This window comes from Coregonus lavaretus (genome assembly GCF_964263955.1).
Source record: "Coregonus lavaretus genome assembly, chromosome: 36".
NCBI classification, from domain to species: domain Eukaryota; kingdom Metazoa; phylum Chordata; class Actinopteri; order Salmoniformes; family Salmonidae; genus Coregonus; species Coregonus lavaretus.
The window spans coordinates 11,862,772-11,879,818 of record NC_140023.1 but is presented as its reverse complement, the minus strand read 5'-3'; the positions used below and the strand labels follow the sequence as shown (position 1 = coordinate 11,879,818).

Genomic DNA, 17,047 nt, shown 5'->3' with positions numbered 1-17,047 from the left:
GGGGGGGCTGCTGCTGCATGCTGGAAATGGTCGTCAAGAAATCATAAATGTTTGACTGTTTTTCACAACGAGAACAGTTTGGCCACTGTAAATACTGGTTTCAAAACAGGTCCAAGAAAGCTTGAAGCACTAGACAGATCCCACTGTTTTGAGGCTCCTGGATTGACTGCACTGCAATTTCCTCATTGTAAGGAAAAATCTGTTCTGTTGGATTGATTTGAAACCACTGGCTTGGAGCCCATTCACCACTTCTCTGTTCAGAGTCTGTTATGGTGTCTACAGATTGTAACTGTAAAATCCCGGGACACTGTGAGGTAGAAAAGCGTTCTTTCTGTGGTTGTGTCGGAAACATTTGGAACTAATCATCTACTGAGTGCTTTCGAGCAGTGTGACAATGTATTTTTTATGATGATTACATAATCATCAGTTTATTGATTGGTTTATTGAATTGGTTGATTGATTTCTTGTATCTCTTTCTCGCTCTTTCTCTTGCGCTCTCTCTCTCTATCTCTCTGTCTCTCTCTCTCGCTCTCTTTCTCACCCTCAGCCCCCCTCCTCTATCACTACAATCGTGGTGAAGGTCCAGTGCACCAGTGAGCTGGTTGGGACAGTGATTCTCCACGAGGTCCGCATTGTAGTCAGGGACAAAAACGACAACACACCTCGCTTTCAGCAGCCGCGCTACTATGTGGCCATCAACGAGGTGAGAGAGAGAAAGAGTTACTACAACAGTTGTTGCTTTTTGCTTTAGTGAGCATTTCTTTCTCCCCTGGGTAAGTAATTCAGCCTGGCATGACCCTTCCCACAGAGGTCAGCAAAACCCAGAGGCCTTACAGAAAGTGACTCCTATACTGACTACTGTTGAAGCAATTATGTAGTACATTCATGCTTCATTCTTTCAAATACAAAGAAAGGTCAAGGTTTGGTCGTCATTGAAATGAAGGACCTACATAGTTAGAGTCAAAGCTTTGTTGATGTAGGAACAGTGGAATAGAGTGTAGACTATGCTACTCTGCAGCAACAGGAGTATTCTGCACTGTGTTCCTTCATCTTTTTTATCTCTGTTTTTTACTCTGTTATGCCTTCTGCACGGAGACAGAGTAAAACATGACAACAGCTATTCTACGCATGTTAGGCACCAGCTTCCCAGGATAACAAAACAATAGCAGATCCTCAGATCTCCAGGATATCTGTTCTTCCTCTAGTGCATGAAATTGCTCTGACGCATGGATGGTAGCACGCTAGTTATGCATTCCCAGTGAATCATGGGGTTCCTGTCTGTGTGCTCTGCGTGATATAGATGTCACCATACTCCCTGTCTGCCCCAGAGAGCTCAACAATGATGCTTTTGACTAACATCATCAGCTCAGTGTGTGTGAGTGTGTGTGTGTGTGTGTGTGTGTGTGTAATATCCAATGTAAATAGGTATGCTAGTGTGTGCATGTTTTATTTAAAACAAAGTGATAGCTGCGTGAGTCAGTACTCTCCCTACCAATCCAGACAGAGAGCACAGTGGAATATCAACGGGTGGGTCTAATGCTAATTAGTTAAAACTGCAGTTCCAGCCGGTGTCTTTTCCACAAGTTACCACCGGCTAAATCTATGACGTTAAAATGCCTATTTACTCTGTTCCATCTGACTGCACAATCCACTGTCTCGTCAGCCAAGCCAGGCAATTTATAAACTTGATCTCCACTATTAAATGCATCTAGACATTATCTCACATTTCTTTCAGACTAACATTTAGTTTTCAACAGCGGAGATTTGTATAAACATTGCTGTCTGTCTCTCCGACATTTGCAACATTGTTTCAATATTCAAATTCCATCTCCCCCAACTAATGAACGTGTCGGGAGTCAGAATGAGACAGACAGGCAGGCAGCTTTTCTCAGCCAGTTGAAATCAAGAATCAGCATCATTTTTATGGATATTTACAAAGAAATGTCAATAGAAAACAGGTAAAACAAAACCAAGTGCAGCTAGTTTGCAGTCTTTCCAGCTTCAGTTTGAAGTGATTATATTAGTTGTGTTGTTGGCGAGCTCCTCTGAACAACAGTGTTCTGACAAGAGATCACATTTTCTATGCCAGGTGAAATTGCGCATCATTAGCTCATTGTTATGGATGTATCCAAATAAATGTCACTAGAAACAGCTTAAACAAATGCAAATGCAGCTACTTTGTTGTTATTCTGGCTGCACTGTTTGACGTGACTGTAAGTTACCCGTAGTTGGCTAGCTAGCAAGCAAGGGATAAGAACGTTGCCAGCCAATATGGCAATAGAACATTTACAACGAAAGACTGGGTTCCGTCTCTGGCAACCAAACCGATAGAACGAACAACCAGCCGGCTTGGGTAGCAACCCTAGATTTGTGTCGGGACTATATCTTGTGGAAGGATTAAATAGTATGAATAAATTCTTTAAAATAACGTTTTTAATGAAAATATGTTAATCATTATTTGAATATGTTGGTAACCCGTTGTATAAAAGTGACAATTCCCCCGAAGCCGGTGTTTGGAGGATATATTGGCACGGTTAACAACACCCGTGCTAATATATCCTCCAAACACCGGCTTCTCAGGCATTGTCACTTAAATGTTTTGTGTTAGGCATCACTGTGTTTAGTATAATATGTCTAATCAAAAACAGCCAGTGATATCTACACCTATAGCAAATTGACTTTTGTCTGCATTTTGCATATATATTTTTTTTTTTACCACAAACTGTTATCTACCTATGTTAGAAAGAAACTTACATTTTTACCAAAAGGTCTGCAGAACTGAACAAACAAGCTAATTATGTGGATACAGTACATGCATACACCTTTGAAGATTGATTTTAATCTCCTACATTTGCTGATATAGCTCGCTGAAATTACCATAGTTCTCATCCATCATATCTCACAGCTGTCAGAGGAAAATAGAAGTTATAGTTCAATACATTTCATTTAATATTGAGTGTCGCTGACAAATACACTAGCTCTTCCTCTGTTTCTCTTTTCCAAAATGTCATCACTGTACAACTACAATACATTAATGACACTAGACATGTCTTATTACAGATGTTGGATCTTAATTTCAGCCAGTTTGCAACAGCATGATAAGAATCCTGCAGCAACAGGAAATATAAACTATTATGTGGATTATAATTAATGGACATTTTTGTAGGGGTTGATACATTTTTCAATAGGGCAAATCAAGTCTGAAATTTCAAAGTGGAAATTACTAACTTTAGAAGGCTTTTTAAACCTCAAATACACTTACAATTTGCAGGAAAAATTCTCAGCAAAAAAAGTGAACAAATGAAGATCCTACATCTGTAAGACGCCTGTATTGAGAGCCTCCGAGTCAGACAACCATGACTTTTGTCTCATTTGTTGACACTTCCTATGTTCTTCACACTAAGTACCTGTCAGTGTGTGTTATCCCAGGAAACATTACTCCCTGAACAGTGTTCTGAATCAGACCCCACTGCTGTCAAACCTCTCCTGAACTGAGCTTAACTCCCCTCGGGCCCCCAGGTGCTTTAGAACACAGCTCTCTGGAGGCCCCTCTCTCTGCAGCATCTCTCTGAGAGGTTGCTATGGCTGTCAGTGGGGTGCAGAGGCCCTCAGAGAGAAATATTCATCCATGGCTGCTGACGACAATGTTTTCAGTTCAAATCAGTGCATTCATTCACTCTTCCTAACAACAAAGGTCTCCACTTCTCGCACTTCTGGCAGTATTTGGCCATCTTCTATAGAAGACACTGTGTTCCTGCGATCTTGGGAGGGGTCAGTAATATCAGTGAGATGTAGCATATAAAGTTGTTACAATGTCCAGACAGAGGGACATGCCTGTTGACAGTATTCTTTCTCAATCTCTGCCTCCAGCTCACTCCTGCCGGGACCACCATATTCACAGGCTTTAGTGGAGACAACGGGGCCACAGACATCGATGACGGGCCCAACGGACAGATAGAATATGGCATCCAGTACAACCCCAACGACCCAGTACGTGGATGTAATGCTTACTGACTGCAGATTGTGACTTAATGAAGCTATACGACAATGGGACAGTGGAACAGTGTCTGTTGTCAATTAAACCTATGACTGAACACTGTCTGTATCTCACTCTCACTCCCCCCCACCCTCTCTCTCTCTCCCTCTGTCTCTCTCTCTCTCTCTCTCTCTCACACACTCTCTCTCCCTTTCTGTCTTTCTTTCTCAGGTGTCTAATAAAACTGTGGTTGTAGGCAATACTCTCTCTGGGAACATTGTTCTGGCTGAGAGACTAAATTACGAAGAGAAAACACGCTACCTGGTCATTGTTCAAGCCAATGTGAGACACTTTGCCATTTTCTTTGTTTGTTTGTGTGCTCCAGAAGTGTGTATGTGCATACATTTGTGTGTGTGTGTGTGTGTGTGTGTGTGTATGTGCATACATTTGTGTGTGTGTGTGTGTGTGTGTGTGTGTGTGTATGCATGTGTGTTTGTGCAGATTAAATATGAATGAACAATATTTTTTACTTGGTGTCATGGTAGTGAACTGACAGTGAAAGTTTTTGAATGTTTAGGACTTGAGGGTTCATGGATCTGTTTGTTTTCTACCCTGGCAAAATAATGGATTGGCGTTTTGCAAGGTTTTGGACTGAATGGTTGGTTTAGGGACTTGTTTTGTCCAAAGTGTTAAGTGCTGATGTTTAGAATATAGGGTAAATTACTGATTGTTACTTTGATTGGTTTATGCTTTATTAAGTTTGCCATCGTCAGATAAACCAAAACCTTACTACACTGAACAAAAATATAAACACAACATGCAACAATTTAAAAGATTTTTCTGATTTACAGTTAATATAAGGAAATCAGTCAATTGAAATACATTAATTAGGCCCTAATCTATGGATTTCACATGACTGGGAATACAGATATGCATATGTTGGTCACAGATACCTTCAATAAAAAGGTAGGGGCGTGGATCAGAAAACCAGTCAGTATCTGGTGTGACCACAAGTTGCCTTATGCAGCGCGACACATCTCCTTCGCATAGAGTTGATCAGCCTGTTGATTGTGGCCTGTGGAATGTTGTTCCACTCATTTTTAATGGCTATGCAAAGTTGCTGGATATTGTCGGGAACTGGAACATGCTGTCGTACACATCAATGCAGAGTATCCCAAACATGCTCAATGGTTGACATGTCTGGTGAGTATGCAGGCCATGGAAGAACAGGGATATTTTCAGCTTCCAGGAATTGTGTACAGATCATTGCGACATGGGGCGTGTATTTTCATGCTGAAACATGAGGTGATGGCGGCGGATGAATGGCACGACAATGGGCCTCAGGATCTCGTCACGGTATCTCTGTGCATAAAAATTTCCATTGATAAAGTGCAATTATGTTCATTGTCCGTAACTTATGCCTGCCTATACCATAACCCCACCGCCACCATGGGGCACTCTGTTCATCAGGAAACCGCTCACCCACACGACGCCATACACACTGTCTGCCATCTGCCCGGTACAGTTGAAACCGGGATTCATCCGTGAAGAGCACACTTCTCCAGCGTGCCATTGGCCATCGAAGGTGAGCATTTGCCCACTGAAGTCAGTTATGAAGCCGAACTGCATTCAGGTCAAGACCCCGGTGAGGACGACGAGCACGCAGATGAGCTTCCCTGAGACGGTTTCTGACAGTTTGTGCAGAAATTCTTTGGTTGTGCAAACCCACAGTTTTATCAGCTGTCCGGGTGGCTGGTCTCAGACGATTCCGCAGGTGAAGAAGCCGGATGTGGAGGTCCTGGGCTGGCGTGGCTACACGTGGTCTGCAGTTGTGAGGCCGGTTGGACATACTGCCAAATTCTCTAAAACGACTTTGGAGGCGGCTTATGGTAGATAAATTAACATTACATTCGCTGGCAACAGCTCTGGTGGACATTCCTGCAGTCAGCATGCCAATTGCACGCTCCCTCAAAACTTGAGACATCTGTGGCATTGTGTTGTGTGACGAAACTGCACATTTTAGAGAGGCCTTTTATTGTCCCCAGCACAAGGTGCACTTGTGTAATGATCATGCTGTTTAATCAGCTTCTTGATATGCCACATTTTTCAGGTGGATGGAATATCTTGGCAAAGGAGAAATGCTTACTAACAGGGATGTGAACAAATTTGTGCACAACATTTGAGAGAAACACGCTGTTTGTGCGTTTGGAACATTTCTGTTTTTTTTTATTCAGCTCATGAAACATGGAGCCAACACTTTACATGTTGCGTTTGTATTTGTTGTTCAGTGTAGTTAGCTATTCGTTGCTACTGAAAGAAAATGTACGTAATTGGAAGGAAAGATAGCAGCTGTTGCAGATTACACGTTTGCAATTAAAGTACAAAGCTTTTTACAAAGCATTTGTTTATTCATAAATGAAAGCATCAGCCTCTATACACTTTGATTGTTTGATTGTTTTTAATTCATTGCTTGACTGACATGGTTTTCTAATCCTAGAATAAAAGCAACACTATGATCATTGATTTGTTGTGGTTATGTAGAATTTTGTGTTCTGTATTATGAAAGGATAGAGACAGCTCCTCATCAAGAGACCATTGTTTATTCCTTCACAAGAAACAAATCCACAAACAAACAACTTTTCAACTAATAGTTACATAACCCATAATTACTTTTAGTCTAGAACTACCTAACTGAAAGGTCTGTCCCTTTTTCCAGTTTCCATTACTATTTATTTCCAAATTTGCGAAATGACTCCAGGCTCTCTTTGGAGCTCTGTCAGATAACTGTTCATAGGCTAACAGCCTAACATATCAGGATGTATTTCATTAGAACTTTTACAAGAGGAAGGGCAGTGGCTCCCAGACTCCCAGCAGGCCACATGAGGGAGGGAGAGATATTGGAAATCAAGTGGCGCTAATGAGACTGGTTTAAATGCTTGGGGTTTTAATAAATGTATTTTTATAAAAGCTGTGGTAGGTCGTGCCTATTACTCCAGGTCATTAGCTGTGAAGAGTCCCTGACAAGGATTATGAATCTGGCACTGTAATGCTACCAGTGACAGGATGGTATTTTAAGTATGGCGATGGTACATGAATATGTATTTCTCAACACATTATGCTCACTAAAATTACAAAGTTGATCATGGAATTGAAAAGAGAAATTGGTCTCTTGATTGATTGATGTTGATGATTTTTTAATGTGTTGTTAATTAATGGCTTTGGTAAGTAACCATGTTGACTTGCATCCTACAGGATCGTGCCCCGTACGATGCCAATAGGCGGACCGCTACGACCACGCTGACCATAGACGTTCTGGATGGAGATGACCTGGGCCCCATGTTCCTGCCCTGTGTCCTGGTCAACAACACCCACGACTGCAACCCTGTCACCTACCGTGTCACCATACCAGAGTTCACCAAACCGGTACAAACCACACTGTGTGTGTGTGTTTTTGGTTTTGCTATCCTGGGTATCAGAAGTCCTCACAAAGATAGTAAAACAAGGACATTTCACCGGTCCCCACAAGGAAAAAGGCTATTTTAGACTATGGGGTTAGGTTGAGGGTTACGGTTAGGGATTAGGCTTTGTGCGTGTGTAAGCGAACAGGTAGTGAGTGAGTGAGTGAAGGAGTGAGTGTGTGTTTGTGTGCAACTGCAACCCCTTCATCTCCCGTGTGTATTGGAAATAGCCCATGCTGAGGATTGAACCGGTAGTCAGGCAGGTGATGATATGACAAGTGCGTATGTCATCAGTCACAGCGCTACACTGGCACAGACCACCACTACGCTGGCAGTACAGCATGGCAGGAAGTAAATGCCACATCTCTGTGTGTGTGTGTACCTCACCTAGAGGCTGTTTTGTCTCAGCATGGTCGTTTAAAAGCATTTTCTGGTCTGGTGGAACATCAATTACAGCTGAAGTTTGAGTCAGCTTCAGACTAAAAACACCAGCTGAATTCCAATCAAAAAGCGAGAGAGATTGATATAGCTTTGGGAGGAAATGTAGAGCAGAAAAGAGAGGGAGAGAGGGGTGGGGGGAGTCTGACTGAGGGATAGAGAGAAAAGGAAGGGCCCTTATGAGTCCTGGGAGGTAGTCACCAACTACAGCGTCAAACTGAGATTGGAGTTACAGTACGTGACAGTCCCATGTGTTTTTTGACGATGGACCTCTTTGTCTTCTCTGCTCACCCTGTGTCACTGGGTCCCTGAGGGACAGATGGAGGGAGAAGGAGAGAGTTAGAGAGAAATACTTAAAAATATGGTGATGGTGACTGAGAAAGGGAGAGGGAGAGGAGATGGACAGTGACCTAAATAGTTAGAGAGAAATAGAGAGACATTGTGAATCCCAGTTGTTGTTGGCCGAGAGGAGTCGGGGTGATTTATAATTAATGATAAAAGGTTTGCAGACTGCTAAGTATGCAAGGCCGGGGAGCTGTGTGGATCTCTACAGTACAGTACCCAAAGCTCAGCTTTTTCATCAGGGAAGAAATGTTTGACTTTCTCCCTCCTGCTCTCTTGCTTCTATCTCTTTCTCTCTCTCCGACACTTTCTCTATCTCTTGTTCTCTATCTTGCTTTTTCTCTCTCTCGCTCGCTCGCTCTCGCTCTCTCTCTCGCTCTCTCTCTCGCTCTCTCTCTCGCTCTCTCTCTCTCTCGCTCTCTCTAATTCTATCCCCTCAAAGCTTCACTTCAATTACTGTCTTTTCAAGGTGTCTAATTTAGCCAACATCTGAATGTTTCATATTTCCCTTGGTTTCTTCCCAAACCTTTTATCTGGTACTTCACTTGTAGTTATTTGAGTTGTTGCTAATTTTGCTAATGTATGTGACGTTTTGAATCTAGCCGACTTAATTATTAATTTTACTCTGGTAATAAACTGTAAACCCTTGACAAGCGTTGTACTCAGAGTCTGTGCACAGGTTTACTGGTTCAACTGCCCAGAATAGATAGATGGCTTTGGAGGATACATAATCAAAAGAAAGGTACATGCTAATAAAACATTTAACAATAATTTTAAAAGTTGTATTGTCACATACACCGCATAGGTGCAGAGAAATGTGTTGTTTTACAGTGTTGGGAACTGACTTTTATCCCTTAGCTTCTACGGCGCTAAACCCCCTAGATGCACATCGCCTAGTCTAACCTTCTGGTGGCTAGACCCTCCTAGACACACAACAATGTCTAGTCTAACCTTCTGGTGGCTAAACCTCCTAGGCATATAACAATGTGTAGTCTAACATTCTGGTGGCTAAACCCCCTAGGCATATAGTGCCTAGTCTAACCTTCTGGTGGCTAAACCCCCTAGGCATATAGTGCCTAGTCTAACCTTCTGGTGGCTAAACCCCCTAGGGGTTCCAAATCATAGGTCTACGACCGGTCGTATACACAATGGGCCTACTGAATAAATCCAGGCTTTCTAGGCCTGTTTCCCATAATTTATATTCCGCCTACAACCCTCACCTCCCCAAGATGACAGAATGAGTGGTGTCAGGTGTAGGAACTTGCCTACCTTGTTTTTTGCTGGCTCCTGTTCCACTGATTCGGACTCTTTAGTTTGACTGCAAATTGTGGTGAATCCTGCCAACAACGCCAATTGTTAGGTTCTAAATTCCGGTTCAATAATCCAGACGGATACCCAAAGAAAGCTCTGACTAGATGTATTCACCACACTGGGTTATGCAGCAGTGAGAACAGATACAGAGTCACAGGCACATATATTTATAACCTCCAACTAGGCCCCCGTTCCCAAACAGACCCCCCTTTTGCGTCTAGGATGAACAATCAATCTCTGTGGCTGGGCAGGTGGTGTTATCGTCCCTGCTTGAGTCCGGTACTCCTTCACGCCAATCACAGGTCTTCTTATCAGTCAAGTTAGGGAGTACACATTCTTCCAGTCCACTACAGTCCACAACCTAATTATCCTTCTCATACACAAAGAGAACACTGCTTTCTATTTTTAAGAATAAGCCATCTATTCATACTAAAATAATATAATGATATAAACATTAATATAAAATAATGATATAATACATATTAAGGGGATATAATTATATAAAACAGTGAAGATGTAAGACAGTGTTATAGGACAGTAATTTACGATCTATCAGTTCTAACACATGGCTCCTATCTCACCCTTATGGAATCATTCTGGTACTCAGAGACAGGCCCCCTTTGTACTCAACCTATGGCCAAATACAACGCACATAGATAATAATATAATAATATGCCATTTAGCAGACGCTTTTATCCAAAGCGACTTACAGTCATGCGTGCATACATTTATTTTTTTTATTTTTTGTGTATGGGTGGTCCCGGGGATCGAACCCACTACCTTGGCGTTACAAGCGCCGTGCTCTACCAGCTGAGCTACAGAGGACCAGATCTTTCAGCTAACCCATAACATGACCCATAACATGATAATCACTACTGTTAGGCTATTTATATAATTATGGACATGTTAAAACGTGCTCAGGTGAATTCCCAACAACAGGGTCAGCTATAGTAATATGGCGCCCCTGGTGCAAATTCAGGTTAAGTGCCTTGCTCAAGGGCAAATCAACATATTTTTCACCTGGTCGGCTCGGGTAATGGAATCAGCAGCCTTTTGGTTACTGGCCCAATGCTTTAACCCAGGGGTGTCAAACTCATTTTAGCTCAGGGGCCACATGGAGGAAAATCTATTCCCAAGTGGGCCGGACCGGAAAAATCATGGTATATATAACTTAAAAACAACAACTTCAGATTGTTTTCTTTGTTTTAATACGATCAACATACAACATAAAGCTGGAGCCTGAGGACAGTGTGTCCAAAATAGTACAAGCATAACATCACTATTAATCATAAAACACGTCAAGTTTATTTGAAAATTCTAAAGAAAAAGAACACACAAACACACAATGCCTCAGTGATTAACAGAACTGTTTCACAGATCACAGAACTATATCAGGGTGTCATTTCTCAGGCAGAGATGTAGATAAAAATAATGAAATCCTGTTCCCCAAACAAGTGCAAGAACCACAGAGTCAAGAATAGGTTAAATATACAAATAAAATAAAATCAATTAAGAAACAATAGCACATCAACATAAAAACATATAAACATAAAGCTGGAGCCTGAGGACAGTGTCCAAAAGCACAACATCACTATTAATCATAAAACACCTCAAGTTATTTGAAAGTTCTGAGGACAAAGAACACACAAACACACAATGCCTCAGTGATTCACAGAAGTATATCACAGATCACAGAACTATATCAGGGTGTCATTTCTCAGGCAGAAATGTAGATACAAATAATGAAATCCTGTTCCCCAAACAAGTGCAAGAACCACAGAGTCAAGAATAGGTTAAATATACAAATAAAATCAATTAAAAACAATAGCACATCAACATAAAAACATCAACATAAATATGAAAGCGTTGCTCAAACTCCCGTAATAGTCCCGTTATTTTATCTTTGAACCGCTTCATGTCTGCCACATGTTGGGTCGCGCACACATTTTTCAGACAGGGGAAGTGAGCTGCATCACCACCGGCAAGTTGCGTCTCCCACAATGACAGCTTCAACTTGAAAGAACGTATGCTGTCATAATACTGCGTGACAACTTTGTTGCGCCCTTGCAGCTGTTTGTTCAATTATTCAGGTGCTCTGTAACATCCACCATAAATGCAAGGTCCTGCATCCATTCTGCAGAATGAAATTCTAACACTGGTTTGCCCTTTTCTTCCATGAACTGTTCAATTTCTTCTCGTAAATCAAAGAAACGCCTCAGCACAGCACCTCGGCTTAACCATCTTACCTCAGTGTGGTATGGCAGGCCATAGATGTGGTCTTTCTCTCTGAGAAGGCTGTCAAACTGACGGTGATTCAGGCTTCTGGATCGGATGAAATTAACAGTTTGGATGACCACCTTCATGACGTTATCCATCTTTAATGACTTGCAACACAAAGCCTCCTGGTGCAAAATACAGTGAAAAGTCAAAAAATCACGTCCTCCATTTGCAGATTGCACTTTCTCTCTGAACTTTGTCACAACGCCTGCTTTTTTCCCGATCATTGAGGGCGCACCATCTGTAGCCAGGCTGACAGCGCGGGACCAGTCCACTCCGACCCTGTCCAGCGCGCCGACGAGTATCAGCTGCTGTCGTTGTATCTGTCATCGGCACCAACTCCACGAACTCCTCGGTGACGGTCAATGTGTCATCAACTCCGCGGATGAAAATGGCCAGTTGTGCAATATCTGTAATGTCCGTGCTTTTATCAATTGCAACCGAAAACGCAATAAATGACTTTACTTTTTGCTTCAACTGGCTGTCCAAATCCACTGAAAGATCGGAAATCCTGTCTGCAACTGTGTTTCTTGTCAGGCTGATATTTGAAAAAGCCTGCCACTTTTCAGGGCACACAATCTCCGCTGCCTTCATCATGCATGTTTTTACAAATTCACCCTCACTAAATGGTTTTGAAGCCACTGCGACTTCATTAGCAATGAGGTAGCTAGCTTTCACTGCAGCGTCACTGATGTCTCGGCTGTGAGTAAACACAGACTGCTGTTTCTTCAGACCCGCCAACAGTTCATTCACCTTCTCTCATCTCCGCTGTCCTTGAAAGTTGTCATATTTGTCGGCATGAAGACTCACATAGTGGCGACGAAGGTTATATTCTTTCAGCACTGCAACATGCTCTGAACACACCAAACATACAGCTTTCCCATTCAATTCCGTGAATAAATAGGATGACAATTTTTCTTGGAACACTCTGCACTCTGCGTCCACTTTTCTCTTTTTTGACAGAGACATATTGGGGCAATGAGGGTGCCAAATCACATAATGTTAAAAGTAGAAGCCGTAATAAATATCGCGGGCAAAACAAAGTAGCTCATTGGCTGCACGTGCTTGACCTACTTGCTCTGCCCCGGTATAAACAGTTTGCTTGCTTAACACAATTGCTATTGCGCCATCCAGTGGACGCAATTGGAACAGCAGTTTATTTTATAGAAAAATTGCAGCGCATTTTTATACTTTACAAAAAAAAAAAATATATATATATATATATATAGTTTTTTAATTTTTTATTTTATTTTTTCTCTAAATCATCTCGCGGGCCGGATTAAACCCGTTTGCGGGCCTGATCCGGCCCGCGGGCCGTACGTTTGACACCCCTGCTTTAACCGATAGGCTACCTGCCACCATAGGTACAAATAAGCTACAAATCAAATGTCACTGTGACCATAGAGTTGGCGGGGGGTTCATAATCAGAATGATTATGAATGACAATGAGACTGGAAAATGGTGCACCGCGGTATGAATTCTGAGAAAGTAATTTAACCTGCAAATATTGAGGGGGTAAGTTGAAGCAATGGTAACCTAGAGTCAACAGTTAAGACATATTATATAACATACGCAATATCAAATATTTGGTAACACTTTATAATAACCCCTGGTTATAAAGCATTAATAAAGGATTTGTAAGTAGTATTTTAAGCATTTATTAAGTATTATTCTTACATTTACTAATATTAGTTAGTTATTCATAAACAGTATTTTATCAATTAATAAATACTGTTATAAATGATGTGTTCGTGATTATTAAGACCATTTATATGGTATTTGATGATGGTATTTTTATACATTATAAATGATTTATAAACCAGATTTAAAGGGCTTATTTTAGCATTAGCAAACCTGTTATAAAAGGAGCTGATATTGGCTCATGTAATCGTTTAGAAAGCATTAGTTAATGCTATATATATATACACCACTCCTCTTTCTATTCTAATCTTCAGTTTCTTGGCAATTTCTCACATGGAATAGCCTTCATTTCTCAGAACAAGAATAGACTGACGAGTTTCAGAAGAAAGTTATTTGTTTCTGGCCATTTTGAGCCTGTAATCGAACCCACAATTGCTGATGCTCCAGATACTCAACTAGTCTCAAGAAGGCCCGTTTTATTGCTTCTTTAATCAGCACAACAGTTTTCAGCTGTGCTAACATAATTGTAAAAGTGTTTTCTAATGATCAATTAGCCTTTTAAAATGATAAACTTGGATTAGCAAACACAACCTGCCATTGGAACACAGGACTGATGGTTGCTGACAATGGGCCTCTCTACGCCTATGTAGATACTCCATTAAAAATCAGCCGTTTCCAGCTACAATAGCCATTTACAACATTAACAATGTCTACACTGTATTTCTGATCAATTTGATGTTATTTTAATGGACAAATAAATTGCTTTTCTTTCGACCCCAAACTTGACCCCAAACTTGACCCCAAACTTTTGAACGGTAGTGTATATATATATATGAATACATTAATAGATATAATGAATAGGATACTTACTAATGGTTAATGAGTATGTTTATAAATATCATCATCAACACTTACTAATATATCAATTTATGATTAATAAGGGTACTTACAAAATATTGACTAATCATTAGTTTAAAAAAATTCAGACTCTAAAGTGAGGACTATCTATACCATATAAAGCATTTATAAATGATGATTGAACACTCCCTTAAGGCTGGCTATGCCATAAGTAGCCACTCCAGCATTGACTGATGCTACATAAAGGGTTCAATATGACCTAAAACAAGCCTCATGTGGCAGTCCGACGGACAAATCTGGGTTTGGCGGATGCCAGGAGAATGCTACCTGCCCGAATGCATAGTGCCAACTGTAAAGTTTGGTGGAGGATGAATAATAGTCTGGGGCTGTTTTTCATGGTTCGGGCGTGACCCCTTAGTTCCAGTGAAGGGAAATCTTAATGCTACAGCATACAATGACATGCTAGACAATTCTGTGCTTCCAACACTATAATAATCCTTTAAAACATGGTGTATAAATCACCTTATAAATGGTCTAAATAATCACAAATACATAATTTACAACAGTTTATTAATTGATAAATTGTTCTTTATGCATAGCTTACTAACATTAGTAATTGTAAGAATAATTATTAATAAAGGCTTAAAATGTGATTTACAAATGTTTTCTTAATGCTTTATAACCAGGGGTTATTATAAAGTGTTACCAAATTTGTTTTGCAGAGTTGGTACAATCTTCCTAGATTGCAATTCAAGGCTATATTATCAGCTTTTTTCTGGTAGTTGCTTGGAAGACTGTACCTGCTGCAGTAAAACCATTGTGTGACTACAGTGCCTTCAGAAAGTATTCCCACCCTTTGACTTTGCCACATTTTGTGTTACAAAGTGGGATTAAAATGGATTTAATTGATTTTTTTTGTACACAAAATACTCTGTAATTTCAAAGTGGTTAAAAAAATTCGAACATTTGTAAAACATTTATGAAAAATAAAACAATACATGTTAGAGTCAACACATGTTAGAATCACCTTTGGCAACGATTAAAGCTGTGAGTCTTTCTGGGTAAGTCTCTAAGAGCTTTGCAAACCTGGATTGTACAATATTTGCACATTATTCATTTAAAAATTCTTCAAGCTCTGTCAAGTTGGTTGTTGATCATTGCTAGACAGCCATGTCCAATAGATTTTCAAGCTGATTTAAGTCAAACTGTAACTAGGCCACTCAGTAACATTCAATGTCATCTTGGTAAGCAACTCCAGTGTAAATTTGGCCCTGTTTTTTAGGTTATTGTCGTGCTGAAAGGTGCATTTGTCTCATAGTGTCTGTTAGAAAGCAGACTGAACCAGGTTTCTTCTGGGAATTTGCCTGTGCTTAGCTCTATTCTGTTTCTTTGCCCTAGTCCTTGCCGATGACATGTAAACCCATAACATGATGCAGCCACCACCATGCTTTAAAATATGAAGAGTGGTAGTCAGTGATGTGTTGTGTTGGATTTGCCCCAAACATAACGCTTTGTATTCAAGACAAAGTTAATTTCTTTGCCACATGTTTTGCAGTTTTATTTTTGTGCCTTATTGCAACAGGATGCATGTTTTGGAATAGGTTTATTCTGTACAGGCTTCCTTCTTTTCACTCTGTCAATTAGGTTAGTATTGTGGAGTAATTACAATGTTGTTGAGCCATCCTCAGTTTTCTCCTATCACTGCCATTAAACTCTGTAACTGTTTTAAAGTCACCATTGGCCTCATGGTGAAATCCTTGAGCGGTTTCCCTCCTCTCCGGCAACTGATTTAGGAAGGATGCCTGTATCTTTGTAGTGACTGGGTGTATTGATACACCAGCCAAAGTGTCATTAACAACTTCACCATGCTTAATGGGATATTTAATGTCCGTTTTTTTTTACTTTTACCCATCTACCGATAGGTGCCCTTCTTTGCGAGGCATTGCTATACTGAGGGACCTTACAGATAATTGTATGTGTATAGAGATGTATATAGAGATGAGGTAGTCATTAAAAACAAATGTTAAACACATTATTGCACACACAGTGAGTCCATGCAATTATTAAGTGACTTGTTAAAACACATTTTTACTCCTGAACTTATTTAGGCTTGCCATAACAACGGGGTTGAATACTTATTCACCCATGACATTTCAGCCTTTCATTTTGAATTCCTATTTTTTTTTTTACAAAAACATAATTCTACTTTGACATTATGTGGTATTTTGTGTAGGCCAGTGGCGCAACATTCTCAATTTAATCCATTTTAAATTCAGTCTGTAACACAACAAAATGTGGAAAGGGTGTGAATCCTTATTAAGTTGATATGTATTTATTTGCTCACGGGGGGGGGGGGGGGGGAGGGGGGGGGGTATTAGTTATCTGCTCTGGAGTCCTTACGATAATGGCTGCTGGAGGGGTATTATAGCTAATCATCATTGTGCAGAGCTAGAGGGATTTGATTTAGCGCACCTCCAGACATTGTAAAAGTGGTGGAGTGTGTGTGCGTGTGTGTGCATGTGCGTGTTTGGGAATAAGGATTACAGTGGACCCTGGGATATAAATACAGCCAGAGCTGTTGGTTAGCCATGTGCCTTCCTATGCTAGGGAAGTACAGCGCAAACCGCTAAGCAACCCATCCACTTACTGTATTAGCCATATGTGGGTACACTAGGGAAATGCAGAGCAAGCTAATTAGTGCTGATGGTGTCTATTAGCAATGAGTGTGCGTGAATAAGAGAAGTAG

The 17,047-nt window shown here is 40.7% G+C and overlaps 1 protein-coding gene across 1 annotated transcript in view; it reads left to right on the top strand.

Annotated features, from left to right (window-relative positions):
* LOC311110814 (protocadherin-15-like) overlaps nt 1-17,047 on the top strand; it is a gene marked incomplete at both ends in the record, with an annotated part of 245,784 nt that overhangs the window by 68,690 nt on the left and 160,047 nt on the right. Inside the window, 4 exons of the mRNA XM_084153381.1 lie at nt 548-703; nt 3,871-3,990; nt 4,208-4,318; nt 7,229-7,399. Coding sequence (XP_084009507.1) covers nt 548-703; nt 3,871-3,990; nt 4,208-4,318; nt 7,229-7,399 — 558 coding nt within the window. The remainder of the gene's footprint in view (nt 1-547; nt 704-3,870; nt 3,991-4,207; nt 4,319-7,228; nt 7,400-17,047) is intronic.